The sequence below is a fragment of the Mobula hypostoma genome, chromosome 11 (genome assembly GCF_963921235.1).
Source record: "Mobula hypostoma chromosome 11, sMobHyp1.1, whole genome shotgun sequence".
NCBI lineage: Eukaryota > Metazoa > Chordata > Chondrichthyes > Myliobatiformes > Myliobatidae > Mobula > Mobula hypostoma.
The window spans coordinates 71,337,799-71,362,101 of record NC_086107.1 but is presented as its reverse complement, the minus strand read 5'-3'; the positions used below and the strand labels follow the sequence as shown (position 1 = coordinate 71,362,101).

General features: G+C 47.1%; 1 protein-coding gene across 1 annotated transcript in view; it reads right to left on the bottom strand.

Annotated features, from left to right (window-relative positions):
• The window catches only part of LOC134354318 (tumor protein p53-inducible protein 11-like), a 190,202-nt gene that overhangs the window by 72,238 nt on the left and 93,661 nt on the right, over positions 1-24,303 (bottom strand). Inside the window, exons 3-5 of the mRNA XM_063063249.1 lie at positions 15,024-15,082; positions 11,254-11,302; positions 8,635-8,731 (exon numbers count right to left, since the gene is read on the bottom strand). Coding sequence (XP_062919319.1) covers positions 8,635-8,731; positions 11,254-11,302; positions 15,024-15,082 — 205 coding nt within the window. The remainder of the gene's footprint in view (positions 1-8,634; positions 8,732-11,253; positions 11,303-15,023; positions 15,083-24,303) is intronic.

The following is a 24,303-nucleotide window of genomic DNA, read 5'->3' as shown; positions in this document are numbered from 1 at the left end:
TTATGGAGGAGTGGTTTGTGGACGTGGGGTATAGAGGGGTTGTGTTATGGAGGAGTGGTTTGTGGACGTGGGGTGTAGAGGGATTGTGTTATGGAGGAGTCTGTTGTAGACGTGGGGTGTCGAGGGGTTTTGTTATGGAGGAGTGGTTTATCGATGTGGGGTATAAAGGGGTTGTGATATGGAGGAGTGGTTTGTGACGTGGGGTATAGAGGGGTTGTGTTATGGAGGAGTGGTTTGTGGACGTGGGGTGTCGAGGGGTTGTGTTATGGAGGAGTAGTTTGTGGACATGGGGTATAGAAGCGTTGTGTTATGGAGGAGTGGTTTGCGGACGTCGGGTATAGAGGGGTTGTGTTATGGAGGAGTGGTTTATGGACGTGGGGTATAGAGGGGTTGTGTTATGGAGGAGTGGGTTGTGGACATGGGGTGTAGAGGGGTTGTGTTATGGAGGAGTGGGTTGTGGACGTGGGATATAGAGGGGTTGTGTTATGGCGGGGTGGGTTGTGGACGTTGGGTATCGAGGGGTTATGGTATGGAGGAGTGGTTTGTGGACGTGGGGTATAGAGGGGTTGTGTTCTGGAAGAGTGGTTTGTGGACGTGGGGTGTAGAGGGGTTGTGTTCTGGAGAAGTGGTTTGTGGACATGGGGTGTAGAGGGGTTGTGTTATGTAGGAGTGGTTTGTGACGTCGGGTATGGAGAGGTTGTGTTATGGAGGAGAGGTGTTTGGACGTAGGGTATAGAGGGGTTGTGTTATGGAGGAGTGTTTTGTGGACGTGGGGTGTAGAGGGGTTATGGAATGGAGGAGTGGTTTGTGGACGTGGGGTATAGAGGGGTTATGTTATGGAGAAGTGGTTTATGGATGTGGGGTATAGAGGGGTTATGTTATGGAGGCGTGGGTTGTGGACATGGGGTGTGGAGCGGTTGTGTTATGGAGTACCGGTTTGTGGTTTGGGGTATAGAGGGTTTGTGATATGGAGGAGTGATTTGTAGACGTGGGGTATAGAGTGGTTGTGTTATTTAGGAATGGTGTTTGGACGTGGGGTGTAGAGGGGTTGTGCTATGGAGGAGTGGTTTGTGGACAGTGGGTATGGAGGGGTTGTGTTATGGAGGAGAGGGTTTGTGGACGTGGGGTGTAGAGGGGTTGTGCTATGGGGGAGTGGTTTGTGGACGGTGGGTATAGAGGGATTGTGTTATGGAGGAGTGGTTTGTTGACGTGGGATATAGAGCGGTTGTGTTATGGAGGAGTGGTTTGTGGACGTGGGGTGCAGAGGGATTGTGTTATGGAGGAGTGGTTTGCAGATGGGTGTAGAGTGGTTGTGTTATGGGGGAGTGGTTTGTGGACGTGGGGTATAGAGGGGTTGTGTTATGGAGGAGTGGTTTGTTGACATGGGGTATAGAGGGGTTGTGTTATGGAGGAGTGTGTTGTAGACGTTGGGTGTAGAGGGGTTGTGTCATGGAGAAGTCGTTTGTGTATGTGGGTATAGAGGGGTTGTGTTATGGGGGATTGGTTTGTGGACATGGGGTATAGAGGGGTTGTGTTATGGAGGAGTGGTTTGTGGACGTGGGGTGCAGAGGGGTTGTGTTATGGAGGAGTGGTTTGTGGACGTGGGGTATAGAGGGATTGTGCTATGGAGCAGTGGTTTGTGGACGTGGGGTCGAGAGTGGTTGTGTTATGGAGAAGTGGTTTGTGGACGTGTGGTGTAGAGGGGTTGTGTTATGGAGGATTGGTTTGTGGACGTGGGGTGTAGAAGTGTTGTGTTATGGTGGAGTGTGTTGTAGACGTGGGGTGTAGAGGGGTTGTGTTATGGAGGAGTCGTTTGTGTATGTGGGTATAGAGGGGTTGTGTTACGGGGGATTGGTTTGTGGACATGGGGTATAGAGGGGTTGTGTTATGGAGGAGTGGGTTGTGGACGTGGGGTGTAGAGGGGTTGCGTTATGGAGGAGTGGTTTGTAGACATGGGGTGCAGAGGGGTTGTGTTGTGAGGAGTGGTTTGTGGAAGTGAAGTATAGAGGGGTTGTGTTATGTAGGAGTAGGTTGTGGACGTGGGGTATAGAGAAGTTGTGTTATGGAGGAGTGTTTTGTGGACGTGGGGTACAGAGGGGTTATGTTATGGAGGAGTGGTTTGTGGACGTGGGGTATAGAGGGGTTGTGATATGGAAGAGTGGTTTGTGGACGTGGGGTATAGAGTGGTTGTGTTATTTAGGAATGGTGTTTGGACGTGGGGTGTAGAGGGGTTGTGCTATGGAGGAGTGGTTTGTGGACAGTGGGTATGGAGGGGTTGTGTTATGGAGGAGAGGGTTTGTGGACGTGGGGTGTAGAGGGGTTGTGCTATGGGGGAGTGGTTTGTGGACAGTGGGTATAGAGGGATTGTGTTATGGAGGAGTGGTTTCTTGACGTGGGCTATAGAGCGGTTGTGTTATGGAGGAGTGGTTTGTGGACGTGGGGTGCAGAGGGATTGTGTTATGGAGGAGTGGTTTGCAGATGGGTGCAGAGTGGTTGTGCTATGGAGGTGTCGTTTGTGGATGTGGGTATAGAGGGGTTGTGTTATGGGGGAGTGGTTTGTGGACGTGGGGTATAGAGGGGTTGTGTTGTGGAGGAGTGGTTTGTGGACGTGGGGTATAGAGGGATTGTGCTATGGAGCAGTGGTTTGTGGACGTGGGGTCTAGAGTGGTTGTGTCATGGAGGAGTGGTTTGTGGACGTGGGGTATAGAGGGGTTGTGTTATGGAGGATTGGTTTGTGGACGTGGGGTGTAGAAGTGTTGTGTTATGGAGGAGTGTGTTGTAGACGTGGGGTGTAGAGGGGTTGTGTTATGGAGGAGTCGTTTGTGTATGTGGGTATAGAGGGGTTGTGTTATGGGGGATTGGTTTGTGGACATGGGGTATAGAGGGGTTGTGTTATGGAGGAGTGGGTTGTGGAGGTGGGGTGTAGAGGGGTTGCGTTATGGAGGAGTGGTTTGTAGACATGGGGTGCAGAGGGGTTGTGTTGTGAGGAGTGGTTTGTGGAAGTGAAGTATAGAGGGGTTGTGTTATGGAGGAGTGGTTTGTGGACGTGGGGTGCAGAGGGATTGTGTTATGGAGGAGTGGTTTGCAGATGGGTGCAGAGTGGTTGTGCTATGGAGGTGTCGTTTGTGGATGTGGGGTATAGAGGGGTTGTGTTATGGGGGAGTGGTTTGTGGACGTGGGGTATAGAGGGGTTGTGTTGTGGAGGAGTGGTTTGTGGACGTGGGGTATAGAGGGATTGTGCTATGGAGCAGTGGTTTGTGGACGTGGGGTCGAGAGGGGTTGTGTTATGGAGAAGTGGTTTGTGGGCGTGTGGTGTAGAGGGGTTGTGTTATGGAGGATTGGTTTGTGGACGTGGGGTGTAGAAGTGTTGTGTTATGGAGGAGTGTGTTGTTGACGTGGGGTGTAGAGGGGTTGTGTCATGGAGAAGTCGTTTGTGTATGTGGGTATAGAGGGGTTGTGTTATGGGGGATTGGTTTGTGGAAATGGGGTATAGAGGGGTTGTGTTATGGAGGAGTGGTTTGTGGACGTGGGGTGCAGAGGGGTTGTGTTATGGAGGAGTGGTTTGTGGACGTGGGGTATAGAGGGATTGTGCTATGGAGCAGTGGTTTGTGGACGTGGGGTCGAAAGTGGTTGTGTTGTGGAGAAGTGGTTTGTGGACGTGTGGTATAGAGGGGTTGTGTTATGGAGGATTGGTTTGTGGACGTGGGGTGTAGAAGTGTTGTGTTATGGAGGAGTGTGTTGTAGACGTGGGGTGTAGAGGGGTTGTGTTATGGAGGAGTCGTTTGTGTATGTGGGTATAGAGGGGTTGTGTTATGGGGGATTGGTTTGTGGACATGGGGTATAGAGGGGTTGTGTTATGGAGGAGTGGGTTGTGGACGTGGGGTGTAGAGGGGTTGCGTTATGGAGGAGTGGTTTGTAGACATGGGGTGCAGAGGGGTTGTGTTGTCAGGAGTGGTTTGTGGAAGTGAAGTATAGAGGGGTTGTGTTATGGAGGAGTAGTTTGTGGACATGGGGTATAGAGGGGTTGTGATATGGGGGAGTGATTTGTGGATGTGTGGTATAGAGGGGTTGTGTTATGGAGGAGTGTTTTGTGGACGTGGGGTATAGAGGGGTTGTGTTATGGAGGAGTAGGTTGTGGACGTGGGGTATAGAGGGGCTGTGTTATGGAGGAGTGGTGTTTGGACGTAGGGTATAGAGAAGATGTGTTATGGAGGAGTGTTTTGTGGACGTGGGGTACAGAGGGGTTGTGTTACGGAGGAGTGTTTTGTGGACGTGGGGTATAGAGGGGTTATGTTATGGAGAAGTGGTTTATGGACGTGGGGTATAGAGGGGTTATGTTATGGAGGCATGGGTTGTGGACGTAGGGGGTGTGGAGCGGTTGTGTAATGGAGTACCGGTTTGTGGTTTGGGGTATAGAGGGTTTGTGATATGGAGGAGTGATTTGTAGACGGGGGGCATAGAGGGGTTGTGTTATGGAGGAATGGTTTGTGGATGTGGGCTATAGAGGGGTTGTGTTATGGAGGAGTGGTTTGTGGACGTGGGGTATAGAGGGGTTGTGTTATGGGGGAGTGGTTTGTGGACTTGGGGTATAGAGTGGTTGTGATATGGAGAAATGTTTTGTGGACGTGGGGTTTCGAGGAGTTGTGTTATGGAGGAGTGGTTTGTAGACGTGGGATATAGAGGGGTTGTGTTGTGGAGGAGTCGTTAGTGGACGTAGGGTACAGAGGGGTTGTGTCATGGAGGAGTGGTTTGTGGACGTGGGGTATAGAGGGGTTGTGTAATGGAGGAGTGGTTTGTGGACGTGGGGTGTGGAGGGGTTGTGTTATGGAGGAACGGTTTGTGGACGTGGGGTGCAGAGGGATTGTGTTATGGAGGGGTGTGTTGTAGACGTGGGGTGAAGACGGGTTATGTTCTGGAGGAGTGTTTTGTGGACGTGTGGTATAGACGGGTTGTGTTATGGAGGAGTGGTTTATGGACGTGGGGAAAAGAGTGGTTGTGTTATGGAGGAGTGGTTTGTGGACATGGGGTATAGAGGGGATGTGTTATGGAGGAGTGGTTTGTGGACGTGGGGTATAGAGGGGTTGTGTTATGGAGGTTTGTGGACGTAGGGTATAGAGGGGTTGTGTTATGGAGGAGTGTTTTGTGGACATGGGGTAGAGAGGGGTTATGTTATGGAGAAGTGGTTTGTGGACGTGGGGTGTAGAGGGGTTGTGCTATGGGGGAGTGGTTTGTGGACGTGGGGTATAGAGGGGTTGTGTTATGGGGGAGTGGTTTGTGGACGTGGGGTATAGAGGGGTTGTGTCATGGAGGAGTGGTTTGTGGATGTGGGTATAGAGGGGTTGTGCTATGGAGGAGTGGTTTGTGGACGTGGGGTATAGAGGGGTTGTGTCATGGAGGAGTGGTTTGTGGACGTGGGGTATAGAGGGATTGTGCTATGGAGCAGTGGTTTGTGGACGTGGGGTCGAGAGGGGTTGTGTCATGGAGGAGTGTTTTGTGGACGTGTGGTGTAGAGGGGTTGTGTTATGGAGGATTGGTTTGTGGACGTTGGGTGTAGAAGTGTTGTGTTATGGAGGAGTGTGTTGTAGACGTGGGGTGTAGAGGGGTTGTGTTATGGAGGAGTCGTTTGTGTATGTGGGTATAGAGGGGTTGTGTTATGGGGGATTGGTTTGTGGACATGGGGTATAGAGGGGTTGTGTTATGGAGGAGTGGGTTGTGGACGTGGGGTGTAGAGGGGTTGTGTTATGGAGGAGTGGTTTGTAGACATGGGGTGCAGAGGGGTTGTGTTGTGAGGAGTGGTTTGTGGAATGAAGTATAGAGGGGTTGTGTTATGGAGGAGTAGTTTGTGGACGTGGGGTATAGAGGGGTTGTGTTATTTAGGAGTGGTGTTTGGACGTGGGGTGTAGAGGGGCTGTGCTATGGAGGAGTGGTTTGTGGTTGGTGGGTATAGAGGGGTTGTGTTATGGAGGAGAGGGTTTGTGGACGTGGGGTATAGAGGGGTTGTGTTATGGAGGAGTGGTTTGTGGACGTGGGCTATAGAGGGGTTGTGTTATTTAGGAGTGGTGTTTGGACGTGGGGTATAGAGGGGTTGTGTTATGGAGAAGTGATTTGTGGACGTGGGGTATATAGGGGTTGTGTTATGGAGGAATGGTTTGTGGACGTGGGCTATGGAGGGGATGTGTTATGGAGGAGTGGTTTGTGGACGTGGGTATAGAGGGGTTGTGTTATGGAGGAGTGGTTTGTGGACGTCGGGTGTAGAGGGATTGTGTTATGGAGGAGTCTGTTGTAGACGTGGGGTGTAGAGGGGTTGTGTTATGGAGGAGTGGTTTATCGATGTGGGGTATAGAGGGGTTGTGATGTGGAGGAGTGGTTTGTGACGTGGGGTATAGAGGGGTTGTGTTATGGAGGAGTGGTTTGTGGACGTGGGGTATAGAGGGGTTGTGTTATGGAGGAGTGATTTATGGATGTGGGGTATAGAGGGGTTGTGTTATGGAGGAGTGGTTTGTGGACGTGGGGTATAGAGGGGTTGTGTTATGGAGGAGTGGTTTGTGGACGTGGGGTATAGAGGGGTTGTGTTATGGAGAAGTGATTTGTGGACGTGGGGTATATAGGGGTTGTGTTATGGAGGAATGGTTTGTGGACGTGGGCTATGGAGGGGATGTGTTATGGAGGAGTGGTTTGTGGACGTGGGTATAGAGGGGTTGTGTTATGGAGGAGTGGTTTGTGGACGTCGGGTGTAGAGGGATTGTGTTATGGAGGAGTCTGTTGTAGACGTGGGGTGTAGACGGGTTGTGTTATGGAGGAGTGGTTTATCGATGTGGGGTATAGAGGGGTTGTGATGTGGAGGAGTGGTTTGTGATGTGGGGTATAGAGGGGTTGTGTTATGGAGGAGTGGTTTGTGGACGTGGGGTATAGAGGGGTTGTGTTATGGAGGAGTGATTTATGGACGTGGGGCATAGAGGGGTTGTGATATGGAGGAGTGGTTTGTGGACGTGGGGCATCGAGGAGTTGTGTTATTTAGGAGTGGATTGTGGACGTGGGGTGTAGAGGGATTGCGCTATGGAGGGGTTGTGTTATGGAGGAGTGGTTTATGGACGTGGGGTGTAGCGGGGTTGTGTCATGGAGGATTGGTTTGTGCACATCGGGTATAGAGGGGTTGTGATATGGAAGAGTGGTTTGTGGACGTGGGGTATAGAGGGGTTGTGTTATTTAGGAGTGGTGTTTGGACGTGGGGTGTAGAGGGGTTGTGCTATGGAAGAGTGGTTTGTGGATGGTGGGTATAGAGGGGTTGTGTTATGGAGGAGAGGGTTTGTGGACGTGGGGTATAGAGGGGTTGTGTTATGGAGGAGTGGTTTGTGGACGTGGGGTATAGAGGGGTTGTGTTATGGAGGAGTGGGTTGTGGACGTGGGGTGTAGAGGGGTTGTGTTATGGAGGAGTGGTTTGTAGACATGGGGTGCAGAGGGGTTGTGTTATGAGGAGTGGTTTGTGGACGTGAAGTATAGAGGGGTTGTGTTATGGAGGAGTAGTTTGTGGACGTGGGGTATAGAGGGGTTGTGTTATTTAGGAGTGGTGTTTGGACGTGGGGTGTAGAGTGGTTGTGCTATGGAGGAGTGGTTTGTGGATGGTGGGTATAGAGGGGTTGTGTTATGGAGGAGAGGGTTTGTGGACGTGGGGTATAGAGGGGTTGTGTTATGTAGGAATGGCTTGTGGACGTGGGCTATCGATCGGTTGTGTGATAGAGGAGTGGTTTGTAGACGAGAGGGTGTATAGGGGTTGTGTCATGGAGGAGTGTTTTGTGGACGTGTGGTATAGAGGGGTTGTGTTATGGAGGATTGGTTTGTGGACGTGGGGTGTAGAAGTGTTGTGTTATGGAGGAGTGTGTTGTAGACGTGGGGTGCAGAGGGGTTGTGTTATGGAGGAGTCGTTTGTGTGTGTGGGTATAGAGGGGTTGTGTTATGGAGGAGTAGTTTGTGGACATGGGGTATAGAAGCGTTGTGTTATGGAGGAGTGGTTTGTGGACGTGGGGTATAGTGGGGTTGTGTTATGGAGAAGTGGTTTATGGACGTGGGGTATAGAGGGGTTGTGATATGGAGGAGTGGTTCGTGGACATGGGGTATAGTGGGGTTGTGTTATGGAGGAGTGGTTTGTTGACGTGGGGTATAGAGGGGTTGTGTTATGGAGGAGTGGTTTGTGGACGTGGGGTATAGAGGGGTTTTGTTATGGAGGAGTGGTTTATGGACGTGGGGTATAGAGGCGTTGTGATATGGAGGAGTGGGTTGTAAACGTTGGGTGTAGACGGGTTGTGTTATGGAGGAGTGGGTTGTGGACGTGGGATATAGAGGGGTTGTGTTATGGCGGGGTGGGTTGTGGACGTTGGATATCGAGGGGTTATGTTATGGAGGAGTGGTTTGTGGACGTGGGGTATAGAGGGGTTGTGTTATGGAGGAGTGGGTTGTGGATGTGGGGTGTTGAGGGGTTGTGTTATGGAGGAATGGTTTGTGGACGTAGGGTACAGAGGGGTTGTGTTACGGAGGAATGGTCCCTGTACATTGGGTCTGGTGGGGTTGTGTTAAAGTGTGTGTACCGGGATTTTTAAGGAAGGGTTCTTGGAGTAGAGCTTTGTAGATGATACTTACTGAGCAGGGCTCCTCCATACAGTCTCACAGATATCTTACTGCCTGAACCACCGTCATCAAAGACTGCATCATACAGCCGGTCGGGGATGATTAGTGCCTGGCAAAAAGACAGGAACATTCTTTCTGACAATGTCCCCGAACAGATGTTCCAGTCTCAGCACAATGAACAAACGAAGCCCGTGTGGCGAGGACTGTGCGTTTCCTAGGTGCTGTAATTAAGAAGCTTAGGGAAAAGACAAGGCACCCCCCACGACCCCAGCTCAGGGAGACCTCAACCCCTCCCAACCTCAGGGAGATAGGCCCACTGGCCACAGGCCATGTGTCGGAGATGGGCTCACACCTCACACGGTCATCACGTTCTCACTGAGTTCCCGCAGAAAAGTGCCAACGTGGAGTTGTACCAAGGCTGAAAATGGAAAATGGTTGCACAGCCCTTGGGGACAGAGACCGGAGGAAGGGAGGAGAATTAGGAAGGAGTTGGGGAATTGGAGAATGAGGGATGTGGGAGTGAGGAGTGGGGAAATCAGGAGGAAGGGGTATTGAGAGTGAGGGAGGTAGCCTGCAAGGGAGACTGGGAGTGAGGGACAGAGGCTGGGAGTGAGGGATTGAGGTTTAGAGTGCGTGTGGGTCACCAGGTATGAGAGAGGGGTGATCAGTGGAGTATGAGAAGCTGTAAGTGGGAGAGGCCATGCCAGATAAAACTGCACATAATGTCCCATAACACTGAGTTTACTACCTCTGAAACAATTAGCTCTCTGAATGAGGAGCATGCAATGTTGTTGAGGCAGGGAGCGTTTTTCTCCTGTTTGTTTCACTTATTTCCCAGAGCTGAGATTTTTAGTGCTGGTGTTTCTGGTTAAAAACTGCCAAAGCATTACAGAACAATATCCAGGTCCCTTTCACTTTGATGCAGAACACAGCAAAACACGATATTTTTAAAAATGTAGATAAAAGGCGAAATAATACTATTCATTGTGAGCTGGGTGTCCTTTTGAAAACTCATTGGTGCTGTAAACAGTCAGAAAGCTAGTGAGAGGGGTCAGTTGTAAAGAGTACAAGGAGTGTGTATGCACTGGGATTATCTGGACTGTGAGTGTGTGCACACCAGGATTGTCACACTGGGAATCTGTGCACACCAGGATTGTCACACTGGGAATCTGTGCACACCAGGGTTGTCACACTGGGAATCTGTGCACACCAGGATTGTCACACTGGAAGTAGGTGAGCAGTATGATTCCCGGCATTGGGAGTGGGTGCGTACAAGGGTATCCCTCACTGGCACACTGGGACTCCCCGCACACTGAGTGGTCACACTTGCATTCCCCAGAACTGCAGTGGGTGTGCATCTGAATTCCCCACTTTGCAAGTTGGTGTACACTGGGATTTCCTGCACTGGGAGCGGTATATCCTGAGATTTCCTGCACTGGGTGTGGTATATACTGGTATTTTCCACATAGGGGGTGTGTATACTGGGATTCCTTGACCTGGGAGTGATATATACAGGGATTTTCCACACTGGGAGTGGTATATACTGGGATTTTCCACACTGGGAGTGGTATATTCCGGGATTTCACACACTGGGAGTAGTGTCTACTAGGATTTCCTGCACTGGGAGTGGTATATACTGTGATTTTCTGCACTGGGAGAGTTTTCTACTGAGATTTCTTGCACTAGGAATGTTATATAGTGGGATTTTCTGCACTGGCAGTGGTATATACTGGGATTTCCTGCAGTGGGAGTGGTATATACGGGTACTTTCCACATTGGGAGTGGTGTATACTGAGATTTCCTGCACTGGGAATGGTACATATCAGGATTTCCCTCACTGGGAGTGGTATACACTGGGATTTCCCTCACTGGGAGTGGTATACACTGGGATTTCCTTCATTGGGAATGGTATATACTGGGGTTTTCTGCCCTGGGAGTGGTATATACCAAAATATTCAGCACTGGGTGTGGTACATATAGGGATATCCTGCTCTGAAGGTAGTATATACAGGGATTTCCTGCACTGGGTGGTATATACTGGGATTTCCTGCACTGGGAGTGGTAGGAATATCCTGCACTTGGAGTGGTTTCTACTGGGATCTTCAGTACTGGGTGTAGTACATACTGGGATTTCCTGCACTGGGAGTAGTATATACCAGGATTTCCTGCACTGGGAGTGGTAGGAATATCCTGCACTCGGAGTGGTTTCTACTGGGATCTTCAGTACTAGGTGTAGTACATACTGGGATTTCCTGCACTGGGAGTAGTATATACTGTGTGACAGTGTGGACCGACTGTCAGTACACTGTGTCATTTGTGCCAAATGTGAATGTTTGAGCTGATAAAGTCTTCATGATGTGGAATATTTCCCACCCATCAAAAAGTGCTGGGGGAACTCAGCAGGCCCGGCAGCACAGATGCAGCTTTTGGCTCATGAAGTTCAGGATATATTTGGTAATAAGATGACTGCCCTAAATCTCTCTGTATTGGCAGAGTGAATGGACAGAATGGATACAGCTTCCCCACCCACACTGCCACGTGAGACTGCATTCACAGTAATGTCCTGTCCCTGTCGGACAGATCCTTTATCTAGCCTGTGAATAGAGCAGTGGTGACAGTCACTGTACTCACCATGATGGCAACAACACTGAACATGACGGCTGACACCACCTGCCACAACCTAAATGGAGTTAAACAGACTGATTAGTGCATGCAGTGTGACACACATGCACACACACACACTCAGACAATTATATTCATAAGGAAGTTTAGAGGCACAGAAACACATTCAAAGTAACTTTCATACAGATACATGCAAATACATGCACAAACATTAATAAACAAAAATACTCACAAGTACATTTTGGAAAACACAAACAAACACACAAACATTTGTTTCCCATGTGTTTTGGAGTGTTACTATGGTGACTGGTCCCCTCCAATGGAGGAGCAGTAGGTAAGAATGAACTCCGCTATGTGAGTCATCTGGCTCTCGTTCTCATGCTCAGAGCTGGGCTGCCACCGAGCAGCAGGTACCAGTCAGTACCTGCAGGGGGCAGCAGAGTACACCGCGTTCTCCAGCCCAGGCTCAAACTTTCCAACTGATTTGTCACACAGTTCACAGTTTATTTCAAATGATCAATATCTGGACATTGGATTATGTGAAAACCTTCTTTATGACAGTAATCGCAGAAAACTTTGCCTTATGAATTCTGGCCAATGGGAAATCATACCAAGCTCCGCACACACACACAATGCTGCAGGAACCCTGCAGGCCAGGCGGCCATCGATGGAAAAGATTACAGTTGACGTTTTGGACTGAAACCCTCCATCGGGACTGGGGAAAACAAATGAGGAGTCAGAGTTAGAAGGTGCGGGGAGGGGAGGAAGAACCACACGGTGATAGGTGAAACTGGGAAGTTGGGGGGGGGGGCGGTATGAAGCAAAGAGCCAGGAAGTTGATTAGTGAAAGAGATACAGGCCTGGAGTAGGGGGAATATGATAGCAGAGGACATAAGGCCATGGAAGTAAGAAAAAGGGAGGAGCCCCAGAGGTGAGAGGGGGAAATAGTAATGGGGAATGGTGAAGGAGAGCTGGGGGGGGGTTATGGTGGGGGCATTACCAGAAGTTTGAGAAATCGATGTTCATGCCATCAGGCCGGAGGTGACCCAGATGTTATACAAGGTGCTGCTTCTCCAACCTGAGTGTGGACTCATCACGACAGTAGGGGAGTCCATGGAATGATATGTCAGAATGGAAATGGGAAGTGGAATTAAAATGGGCGGCCACTGGGAGATCCCTTCTGTCTGGATGGCATGAACATCGATTTCTTGAACTTCCCAACCACACTTCGATGAGGCCACACTCAAACTGGAGGAGAAACATCTTATATTCCATCTGGGTAGCCTCCAGCCTTGTGGAATGAACTTCCGGTAATGATCCCCTCCTCACCATTCCCCATCCCCTTTTCCCTCTCTCACCTTATCTCTTTACCTGTCGATCACCTCCCTCTGGTGCTCTTTCCCCTTTTCTTTCTTCCATGGTCTTCTGTCCTCTCCTATCAGACTCTCCCTTCTCCAGCCCTGTATCTCCTTCACCAATCAACTTCCCAGCTCTTTACTTCACCCCTTCCCCACCGCCCCCTCCCGGTTTCACCTACCACCTTGTGGTTCTTCCTGCCCTCCCACCACTTTCTTACTCTAACTCCTCATCTTTTTTTCTCCAGTCCTGATGAAAGGTCTTGGTCCAAAACATCGACTGTACTCTTTTCCATAGATGCTGCCTGGTCTGCTGAGTTCCTGCAGCACTTTGTGTGTGTTTCCAGCATTTGCAGGTTTTCTCTTGTTTCTAAAGGGAACTCATCCCAGATGATTCCTCTGCCAAATGGCAGAGCAGTTCGAATAATTTAATTGTGGAGCAGATGCGATGGACTGAATGCCCAACCCTGCTCTACGTCTAATGGCAGGGATGTTCTTTGCCAGATATTCTCCCAGTGACCTCATGATTTGCATGGCCACCATTTCTACCAAGCTGCTGTGAGTCAGGGCTCCAAGCTCTAACCCTAGCATGGAAGAGTACCAGTGGGACAGAAAGCACCTTGTGCTACTGTGCTGCGTTTACAGTCACAGAATTACCGAGTAAGCCCTTCAGCTCATCCCATCCATGCCTGAGATAGTCCCATTTCTCTCCATCTGCTCTATTTCCCTCCAAACCTTTCCTGCCCATCTACCTGTCCAAATGTCTTGTAAATGTTGTAATTGCATCATGTCTACCATTCCCTCTGGCAGCACGTTCCACATACACATCGCCCTCTGTGTGAAGAACAACTGCTTTGGAAAGAAACCCTCCAAATTCTGTATTTTCCTGGTCTCTCACTCCTACTTGAGAGGATGGTGGGATGAGGCGATCTCACGTTTGAGAAGCAGCTGGATGAACACCTGAATCCCAAGTCTCTGAGGACTATGGATAACAGGATGAAGTACGGACAGGTGTTTGCCGATCAGCATGGCAGGATCTACTTCTCTACAGTACTAACCCGATGATTCCAACTCACAGAATCATTAAACACAGCAGGTAAAGAGTGAGCCTGCCCAACCTCACCTGATATCAAACTAACAAACCTCCAAACTCTTCCAATGTATAATATCCTTCCTTTAATAAGGAGACCAATCTGGTACACAGACGTCTGGGTCTGGTCTTGGGTCTCGGCCCGAAACATCGACTGTGCTCTTTTCCATAGATGCTGTCTGGCCTGCTGAGTTCCTCCAGCACTTTGTGTGTGTTGCTCGGATTGCCAGCATCTGCAGATTTTCTCTTGCTTGTCTCACCTAATCATTGTTCCAAATGTCTTCTTGGCTAATTTCAGGACTTTTTTTTTGAAATTCAGTTTCTAGGCTTGTTTCAAAGTGTTTTGCTTCAAGTTTCAAATGCACAGCCAGATTTGGCCTGAATGCCTCACATAATTTTGGAATAGGAACTGATTTATTGTTGTACAGTGAAAAGGTTGTCTTGGATACTGATCATACAGATCAATCGGCACACATTGCATTAAAAGATGCAGAATAAACTGTAACAACTACAGAGAAAGTGCAGTGCAGGCAGGCCGTAAGGTGCAGGTTCGTAACGAGGTAGATTGTCGGAGTTTGTAGAACTTTAAGCAGAGAGCTGGTGGAATTGACAGCATCTCACTTGGGCTGGTGTAGTGGGAGGAGTAGCCTCTTCACCATTACCTCCATCCAGAGGTCACTGGCAGGCAGTGTCTTGAGGCCTGGGCTGGAAGCAAACAGGGCTAGGAAGTGCCGATCCCATGGTGAGGTGGAACAATGTGAATGGGGCGGAGGGCAGATCCTACTCAATTCAGTGTGAACAGCCCCAGCGTAGGAGAGGGAAACAAACCCCACCGTTCTGGCAACACTTACCGAACGATCACACTAAATGCATTCGGAGATTGAGAAGGTATGGTATGTCACCAAAGACAAATTACTAATATGTAGTGGAGAGCATTCTTACTGATTACATCACTGCCTAACGTGGAGGCTGCGATGCACAGGAGACTGAGCAATCTCTGTCACAGGCACACTATCGAGGACATCTTCAAGAAAGAGGCATCCAGCATTAAGCTCTGTCACCATCTGGGGCTTCTCATTTCTACCAAGCAGGAGCCTGATCAGTTACACTTAATGATTCTTCCCCTCTGCCATCAGATTTTTGAATAATCCATCAACTCCGAATATACCTCAAATTCCTTTATTTTGTTGCACTATTTATGTTTGTAACTGATAGTCATTTTATACCTTTGGACTTTATTGCTGTTGCAAAACAACAAATCTCACATCATCTAAGTCAGTGATGATACATCTGATCCTGAGTCTGACATTGTATCTGAATAGTGAACATAGTACCTGAGTCCCAAAGGCTCTCGCATAGCAAATTTCATTTCATTACCCAGGACTTGACTGATCTGAAAAAGAAAAGAAATGCAGTAAACAATTTTTGTCTCTTCTTCTGTCACCCAGACCGAATTCCCAGAGTTTAAGGACACTCTGCATTTCCCGGTCCCTCCACACAAAAGGAGAGTTGGTATCTGACCCCCAAATCCCTGCTGACACTCTCCGGTTTCACATCCCGCTACTGCCTAGTGCTGGACCCTGCTGTTGTTTGCTGAAATGACCTGGTCCCACATTTCTGATATTTCTGATGACAATCTTTTAGATGATCTTTCTGATAGGCGGTTACCCCAGTCATCCATTGAAATTCTACACAGCTCAGAATCAATGGGCTTTTAATGAGGAAATCTAGGTGCCTGTGTCCCGCTGATACAGTCATTCAGCCTACTCGACATTGAACTCTCAGCTAACCCTCTATAAGCTCCAGTCGGGAAGAGCTCATTTATCCTTCTTGTCTATTAACGTCTATATTGCTTGAGATGATTTTTGATACTGATTGTCACCGTGCTTCAATTTTGATATGGTTTTTGTTATTACATTAATACGTTTGAGTTTCTCTTTGACTTCTGGAATAGAGGCTGGTGCTTAGCAGACCCTGTAATGGTGTTTAGTGTTTATTAAGTAAAGTGAGCAACAGTAGTGTAGCAGTTAGTGTGACACTACTACCGTTTGGGGCGTTGGGAGTTTGGTGTTCAGTCCTGGCGTCCTCCGTAAGAGTCTCAGTAGCGTGTATTTTCTCTGGGTCCTTCAGTTTCCTACCACAGTCCAAAGTCATACCGGGAAGGTTTATTGGTCATTGTAAATTGTCTCACAATTAGGTGAGGGCTAAATCCGGGTTGTCAGGTGTTGCAGGGGCGGTGTGGCTCAAAAGACCAGAAGGGCTTCCTCTGTACTGTATTGCCAAATAAAAACAATAATAGTTGGTGTCTGCAGGCTTCCTGTGATGAACTGGTAATGTTAATTGCATTTGTGTTGTTGAACAATAATTCTGAATTAAGTTACATAATGGACCATTATGGAGTTATAACATGGCTGCTGATGTAGACTAGCACAGTGTGTGGCATTCTTATTGTTTGTTTCAGACAAATGGACTACTGTCGCAGTCCATTATTCAGATTGTCTAATTGATCAATAGTGTTTTATATAATTTGTTAAATAAAGTGTACATTGTAAAATAAACCATCGGAAAGATCCTTACCAGGAAATGGTTATCACAGGAGAGCCCAACTTTAAACGCATGGACGGAAATTACAATGGACATTTACAAAATGGAGAAGATAACAGCATCTGTTAATCATAGGTTGGAACAATTTGATTCATTCTGGGAAAAATGGTTCAACTACATAACACCTCATAGGCCTGATTTTACTCTCACAATCAATGAATATGTTGTAAAAAAAAAATCACTCCCTACTCTGTACATAGTTTTCTTCTTTCGATTGTTCTTTCCTTCCTCTCCTTTCTATAAGAGTATACCTCAGATAAATAGTATGTGGAGATTTGTGACAAATATGATTATATGATACATATGTACAGTATCTGAAATACATCTTATGGAACTGTTTGTTTGATGATGAAATTCAATAAAAAATAAATTACAAAAAAAAAAGAAAAGACCATTGGTATTTATTGAGGTCGTGTGAAGACAATTGGTGTTTATTGGGGTCGTGTGAAAGACCGTCGGTGTTTATTGGGGTCGTGTGAAAGACCGTGGGTGTTTATTGGGGTCGTGTGAAGACAATCGGTGTTTATTGGGGTCGTGTGAAGACAATCGGTGTTTATTGGGGTCGTGTGAAAGACCGTCGGTGTTTATTGGGGTCGTGTGAAGACAATCGGTGTTTATTGGGGTCGTGTGAAGACAATCGGTGTTTATTGGGGTCGTGTGAAAGACCGTCGGTGTTTATTGGGGTCGTGTGAAAGACCGTCGGTGTTTATTGGGGTCGTGTGAAAGACCGTCGGTGTTTATTGGGGTCGTGTGAAAGACCGTCGGTGTTTATTGGGGTCGTGTGAAAGACCGTCGGTGTTTATTGGGGTCGTGTGAAAGACCGTCGGTGTTTATTGGGGTCGTGTGAAGACAGTCGGTGTTTATTGGGGTCGTGTGAAGACAGTCGGTGTTTATTGGGGTCGTGTGAAAGACCGTCGGTGTTTATTGGGGTCGTGTGAAAGACCGTCGGTGTTTATTGGGGTCGTGTGAAAGACCGTCGGTGTTTATTGGGGTCGTGTGAAGACAATCGGTGTTTATTGGGGTCGTGTGAAGACAATCGGTGTTTATTGGGGTCGTGTGAAGACAATCGGTGTTTATTGGGGTCGTGTGAAAGACCGTCGGTGTTTATTGGGGTCGTGTGAAAGACCGTCGGTGTTTATTGGGGTCGTGTGAAAGACCGTCGGTGTTTATTGGGGTCGTGTGAAGACAATCGGTGTTTATTGGGGTCGTGTGAAGACAATCGGTGTTTATTGGGGTCGTGTGAAAGACCGTCGGTGTTTATTGGGGTCGTGTGAAAGACCGTCGGTGTTTATTGGGGTCGTGTGAAAGACCGTCGGTGTTTATTGGGGTCGTGTGAAGACAATCGGTGTTTATTGGGGTCGTGTGAAAGACCGTTGGTGTTTATTGGGGTCGTGTGAAGACAATTGGTGTTTATTGGGGTCGTGTGAAGACAATCGGTGTTTATTGGGGTCGTGTGAAGACAATCGGTGTTTATTGGGGTCGTGTGAAAGACCGTCGGTGTTTATTGGGGTCGTGTGAAGACAATTGGTGTTTATTGGGGTCGTGTGAAGACAATCGGTGTTTATTGGGGTCGTGTGAAAGACCGTCGGTGTTTATTGGGGTCGTGTGAAAGACCGTCGGTGTTTATTGGGGTCGTGTGAACAGACTTGAGTGGAACACAAACACAGAGGCTGTTTACAAGAAGGGCCAGAGTCACCTCTACTTCCTGAGGAGAATGAGCTCCTTTGAAGTATGCAGGCCTCTCCTTCACGTTCTACCAGTCTGTTGTCGCCAGTACAATATTCTGTGTGATGGTGTGCTGGGACAATGGCATTAACATGGATAATGTCATCAGGCTCAGTAAAGTGATTAGAAAGGCAGCTCTGTTGTAGGAGTCAAACTAGACACACTGGAGGCTGTGGTAGAACAAAGGACCCTACAGAAAATCCTGGCAATTCTAGCCAATGTTTCTCACCCTCTGCATGCCACCTTGGCTGAACAGAGGAGCACTTTTAGTGATAGACTAAGACAACTGTACAGAGCTCTATACAGGCCATCCTTACCCTCGGCCATTAGACTCTATAATGAGACAACCTAAAGGTGGGGAAGTGATGACCCCCTTTCTGGTAATTATTTTTTATTCTTTCTTACTTCTCTTCCAATATTTGTATATTTGTATATCAGTGCAATTGTAATGCTACTGTGACACTGTAATTCCCTTTAGAATCAATAAAGTATCTGTCTATTTATCTATCTAACCAACAGTGCAACTGTTTGCTTCCTGAGGTAATGCAAGGAATCATTGGTTGTTATTGATTGGAAAATTGCAAATGTCACTTCACTCTTCAAGAGAGCGGCAGAAGAAAGGAAATTACAGGGCAGTTAGTCTGACCTCTGTGGTTGGCACATGAGAAAATAGGCCAAATTCAGCATGGTTTCCAGAAGGGAAAATCTTGCCTGACAAATCTGTTGGAATTCTTCGAAGAAATAACAAACAGGATAGACAAAGGGGAATCAGTGGATGTTGTACACTTGGATTTTCAGAAGGCCTTTGACAAGGTGCCACACGAAGCTGCATAACAAGTTAAGAAACCATGGTATTACAGGAAAGATACTAGCATGGATAGACCATTGGCTGATTGGCAGGAGGCAAAGAGTGGGAATAAAGGGTGCCTTTTCTGGTTGGCTACCGGTGGCTAGCATTATTTCACAGGGGTCTGTGCTGGGACCACTTCTTTTTACTTCATATGTCAATGATTTGGATGAAGGAATTGATGGCTTTGTTGCCAAGTTTGCAGATGGTACAAAGATAGGTGGAGGGGCAGGTAGTGTTGAGGGAGCAGAGAGGCTACAGAAGGACTTAGACAGATTAGAAGAATGGGCAGATTGAATTCAGTGTTAGGAAGTGTATGGTTATGTACTTTGGTAGAAGAAATAAAAGCGTAGACTATTTTCTAAGTGAGGAGAAAATTCAAAAATCTGAGGTACGAAAGGACTTGGGAATCCACACGCAGGATTCCCTAAAGGTTAATGTGCAGGTTGAGTTGGTGGTGAGGAAGGCAAACGCATTGTTGCATTCATTTCAAGAGAATTAGAACATAAAAGCAAGGATGTAATGTTAAGACTTTATAAGGCACTGGTGAGGCCGCACTTCGAGTATTGTGAGCAATTTGAGGGCCTTATCTAAGAAAGGCTGTGCTTATATTGGAGAGAGTGGAAATTAGGTTCACGAGGGTGATTCTGGGATTGAAAGGCTTGTCATATGAAGAGCATTTGATGGCTCTGGGCTTCTACTCACTGGATTTTGAAGAATGATGGAGGATCTCATTGAAACCTATCGAATGTTGAAATGCCCCGACACAGTAGATTTGGAAAGGGTGTTTCCAATGGTGGGATAGTCTGAGACCAGAGGACACAGCCTCAGAATAGAGGGAAGTCCATTTAGAATGGAAATGAGGAGGGATTTCTTTAGCTAGAGAGCATTGAACCTCTAGCTAAAGAGGTCTTTGTCACAGGTGGCTGTGGAGGCCAAGTCATTTAGAGTATTTAAGGCTGAGGTTGATAGATTCTTGATTACTCAGGGCATGAAGGGATAAGGGGAGAAGGCAGGAGATTGGGGCTGAGAGGGAAAATGGATCAGCCATGATGAAATGGCGGAGCGGACTCGATGGGCCAAATGTCCTAATTCTGCCCCTATATCTTATGGTCTTAAATCAAGCAAACAGCAAAACTGTAAAGGATGAATTCACTACTCAGTATGTTGAGAGATCAAGCTTTATTAGATCCAAAGATTAGGCAAGGCCAGTATTCTCCAGAGTTTTAAAGCAGAAGAGATGTATTTATCGAAAGATGCAAAATCACTCAGGGGATTCAGGGATAATATTTTCTCTGGCTCGGGTGTCTGAAACTAGTTTCAGAACTGGCCATTTAGGACTATGACGAGAAGAAACTGGTGGTCTACCTGTGGACCTGTCCCCAGAAGCAGGTTTTAAAGGCTGGGTCACTGTTTATTTGGGAGAAAGGCTGAATGTATGTTGGATTTTAAGGGAATCAATAAATGTGGCATTCTTGAAGAAAAGTGGCATTGTGGTAAAAATTCAAGAGATTTTGAAACAAAGCAGTATGTAAGAGGGACCACAAGTTCAACTCTTGTATCTGTCTGATATTCTTTATTACACTTTTTGCATTTATCAGGCTCTGTGGTTGACAGTTGGTGTTCAATGGGCCGTTTGTCTTTGTTGTGAAATTGATCTGGCTTGTCTTGGGCCGTGTCTTGCTTACTGCCATTGTGAAATAAACCACCCTTGTTCTGTGATGTGTATAGAAAGTAAGTGTTTCATGATGTTGTGAATGGGACTGCTCACGTTTATTGGGGTTGTTTATTTGCTTTCTGCTAGTGTTTAACTTGTTTGTGAAACAGGTCATTGGTATTTATTAGTGTTGTTTAGTGTGGATGTATAATGAACCACTAGGGACTTATTTACTACTTTAGCATAGTGTTGGTGTTCAACAGGATTTCTGAAATGGGCTATGGTGATTCCGGAAGTTGTGAAGTCAGTATCTAACGATAAAATTCTGTAATTGCTGGAAACCTGATATAAAATGAGTGAGTCAGCAACTCTGGAGCAGTGGGGGAGCCAGCAATAATATCTCAGGTCAAAGACCTTTCATCAGAACCGTTTACCGTTTCCACTGAAAGGTCACCGACCTGACTTTGTTCTCCCCTTCACAGGTGCTGTCTGGCTTGCTGAGTCCTTCTAGCAATCTTCGTTTCATTAATGAACAGAGTGGTCTTAATCAATCTGTAACATGCCTTGAATTACTGGATGTAAGATGCTGCCATGTGGGTTTTCATTTGCTGTGATATTTACATGTTTTGTCATTCACTGTACTTTTACAGCAGGAAGTATTTATTGATCTCCTCGGGCTGATGCAGTTGGTATTGGGAAGAGGCAGTTTGGGAGGTGCCAGCAGCGTGTCCCTGCTGGGCCGTGAAGTGTGGTTGTTCAACATCACTCTGTCCGTGCACTGCCTGAGTCACCGCTCAAAATGCAAAGGCACACTCGCTGTTACCCATTCACACCATGTCCAACAGAATAACAAGCTCTGAAAATTAACAGTTCAGTTAAATTGTCAATCATGACATTTCAGCTATCCGGTGTACGAGAAGTACACAAAATTATAAGGGATAGAGACAGGGTGTATGGAATGCTTGCAGAGATTTTCTCCTCAGATCATGTGAGCTGGAACTCGAAGTCATAGGTTTAGAGCAGAGGAGTGAAATATTCAAGGGGCATCTGAGGGAGATTATCTTCACTTGAGGCTGCTGCGAGTATGGATTGGGCTGTGACCGCAAGAAGTAGCGGACATGGATTCAATTGAAACATTTAAGAGAAGGTTGGATAGGTACATGGATGAGAGGGGAATGAAGGGCTATGATCCAGGTGCAGATAGCTGGCATCAGGCAGACCAGGCTGGCATGAACTAAATGGGCTGAAGGGCCTGTTTCTGTGCTGTAGAGATTTTCGTGCCATACTATAACACTAACTCCAAATTAAACACAGTCACGGGCAGTGCAGTAAAAGCTCAGGTGTGGAGATATGGTCCACTCTTTAACTCTCGACTCCCTTCACATAACGAAGCTGCAGCCTGGAAAAGAAACTGGATTTCCCTTTGACCAATTCCATTTAGGTGGAGGCTTCAGAAGAATGTTTTAATCTTTCGAGGTCTGGGTGTCACTGGAAAGGCTGACATTTATAGCCCACCCCACATTGCCATTGGAGGTGTGGAGATTTACAGCACAAAACAAGGCCTGCAGCCCATTGAGTTCATGACAACCCATTTTCACCTATCCTACACCAATCCCATTCCATTCTCCTCAGATTCCCATCAACTCCCACAAGATTCTACCACTCACCTACACATCAGGTACAATTTACAGTGGGTAATTAACCTACCTGCCCTCACACCCGAGGGATGTGGAAGGAAAACCCATGTAGTCACAGGCAGAATACAGACCCCACAGAGCCCAAGATTGAACCTATGTCACTCCAGCCATGAACAGCAGCTCTACCAGCCTCTTTTGAAAAGGTGTGGTGGTGGGTGAGGGTGAGCTGGCTTCTTGAAACATTGCAGACTTTCTGGTGAAGTTGCAGAGGAAGGAGTCCCCAAATGTCAACCCAAGAACGGTGAAGGACTGGCAATATATTTTCAGGTCAAGGCAGTGTGCTGACTGGGAAGGGGCCCGCAAGTACTGGTCAAGAGCTATGAGAAAGCTTTGTTGTGAGACAACGGGCAAGTGTTTCTGCCCTCTGATTTCCTCAAATAGAAACGAGAGGGGAAGTCGTGACTCAGGAGAAACTTCTTGGTGTGAAACAGCAAAAGGTCTGGAGCTTTATAAAGTGGGATAAAAGTGGCTAAACTCTTGCATGTGAGAAAAAAATTAGAATCAAAATATCATAAGACAAATTTTCCCTGCAAATCGGAAATATAAAAGCTGTTAGAAATGCCCATCAGCAGAGAAGAAAAGGTAACATTTCAGGTCAATAACTCTGAAAGCTAACTCTGCCTCTCTCCCCACAGATGTTTCCTGACCCCACTGTGTATTTCTAGCATTTTCTCCTTTTATTTATAAGTATACCATTTAGAATCAGAATCCGGTTTAATATCACTAACATATGTCATGAAATTTGTTTACCCACGACAGTGTGGCTGGGCACAGCTCAAATGCCATCTATATGGTTGCTGATGATACAACCATGGCTGGCAGACTCTCAGATGGAGACAAGAGGGCGTACAGGAGCGAGATATACCAGTTAGTTGAGTGGTATCGCAACAACAACCTTGCACTCAATGACAGAAGACCCAAGAGCTGACTGTGGACTTCAGAAAGGGTAAGACGACGGAACCCAAACCAATCCTCTTAGAGGGATCAGAAGAGGAGAGAGTGAGCAGCTTCAAACTCCTGGGTGTCAATATCTCTGAGGACATAACCTGGTCCCAACATATCAATGCAGCAATAAAGAAGGCAAGTCAGCAGCTATACTTCATTAGGAGTTTAAGGAGAATTGGTTTGTCTACTAAAACACTCGAAAGCTTCTACAAATGTACCACAGAGCACATTCTGACAGGCTGCATCACTGTCTGGTATGGAGGGGTTACTGCACAAGATCAAAGTAAGTCGCAGAAACTAGTAAAATTAATCATCTCCGTCATGGGTACCAGCCTCTGTAGTATCCAAGACACCTTCAAGGAGTGGCGCCTTAGGGAGGCGGCCTCCATCAATCTGAGAGTTGTATGAACATTTCTGAATATCTCTGTGTAACATTTTTACACAGATAGTGGCGGGTGCCTGGAATGCACTGCAGGTGGCGGTGGTGGAGGCAGATATGAAAGAGGTGTTTAAGAGGCTCTTGGATAGGCATCTGGATGTACAGAGAATGGCAGTAGATGGACAATGTGTGCACAGAAGGGATCAGTTTAGTCAGGCATTTAAGTACCAGCTTAATCACTTCAGCACAACATCAAGGGTCAAAGGGCGTGGTGTGTATGTTTACACTGTACGTACATGAGCAAGAATTATCCAAACTGTCATTTCTCGTGTGGATAATCAAAAGTTATTGCTTATGGGAAAGAGAGGAATAAAGGGATGCAGGGCTGTGGAAGAATTTTGGGATTCCATCGACACAGAAGGATTGAATGAAATTAACCTGAAGAAAACTGATGTGGATTAATGAATGACAAATATCCTGTACCCAAGCTATCAAGGTAGTCACTAACTCGGTGGATCAGGAAGTCTTTACAGATCTTTCAGAAGGATTTTAATAAGACTCCTCCCAGGAAACCACGTATAGTAAACTACACTGCATGGGTGCTGAGCCTGTGACATTGATTGGAAATTAGGCGAGAGAAGGAGGGAGAAAGATAAAGGATTTATTCCGTGAATGGCAAAATGTGGTGCAACGTTGCTCAAGGGGCTTAGTTGGAACCTCACCTCAAACCTGGAGGTGGAAAGGAGAGTATATCTAAATC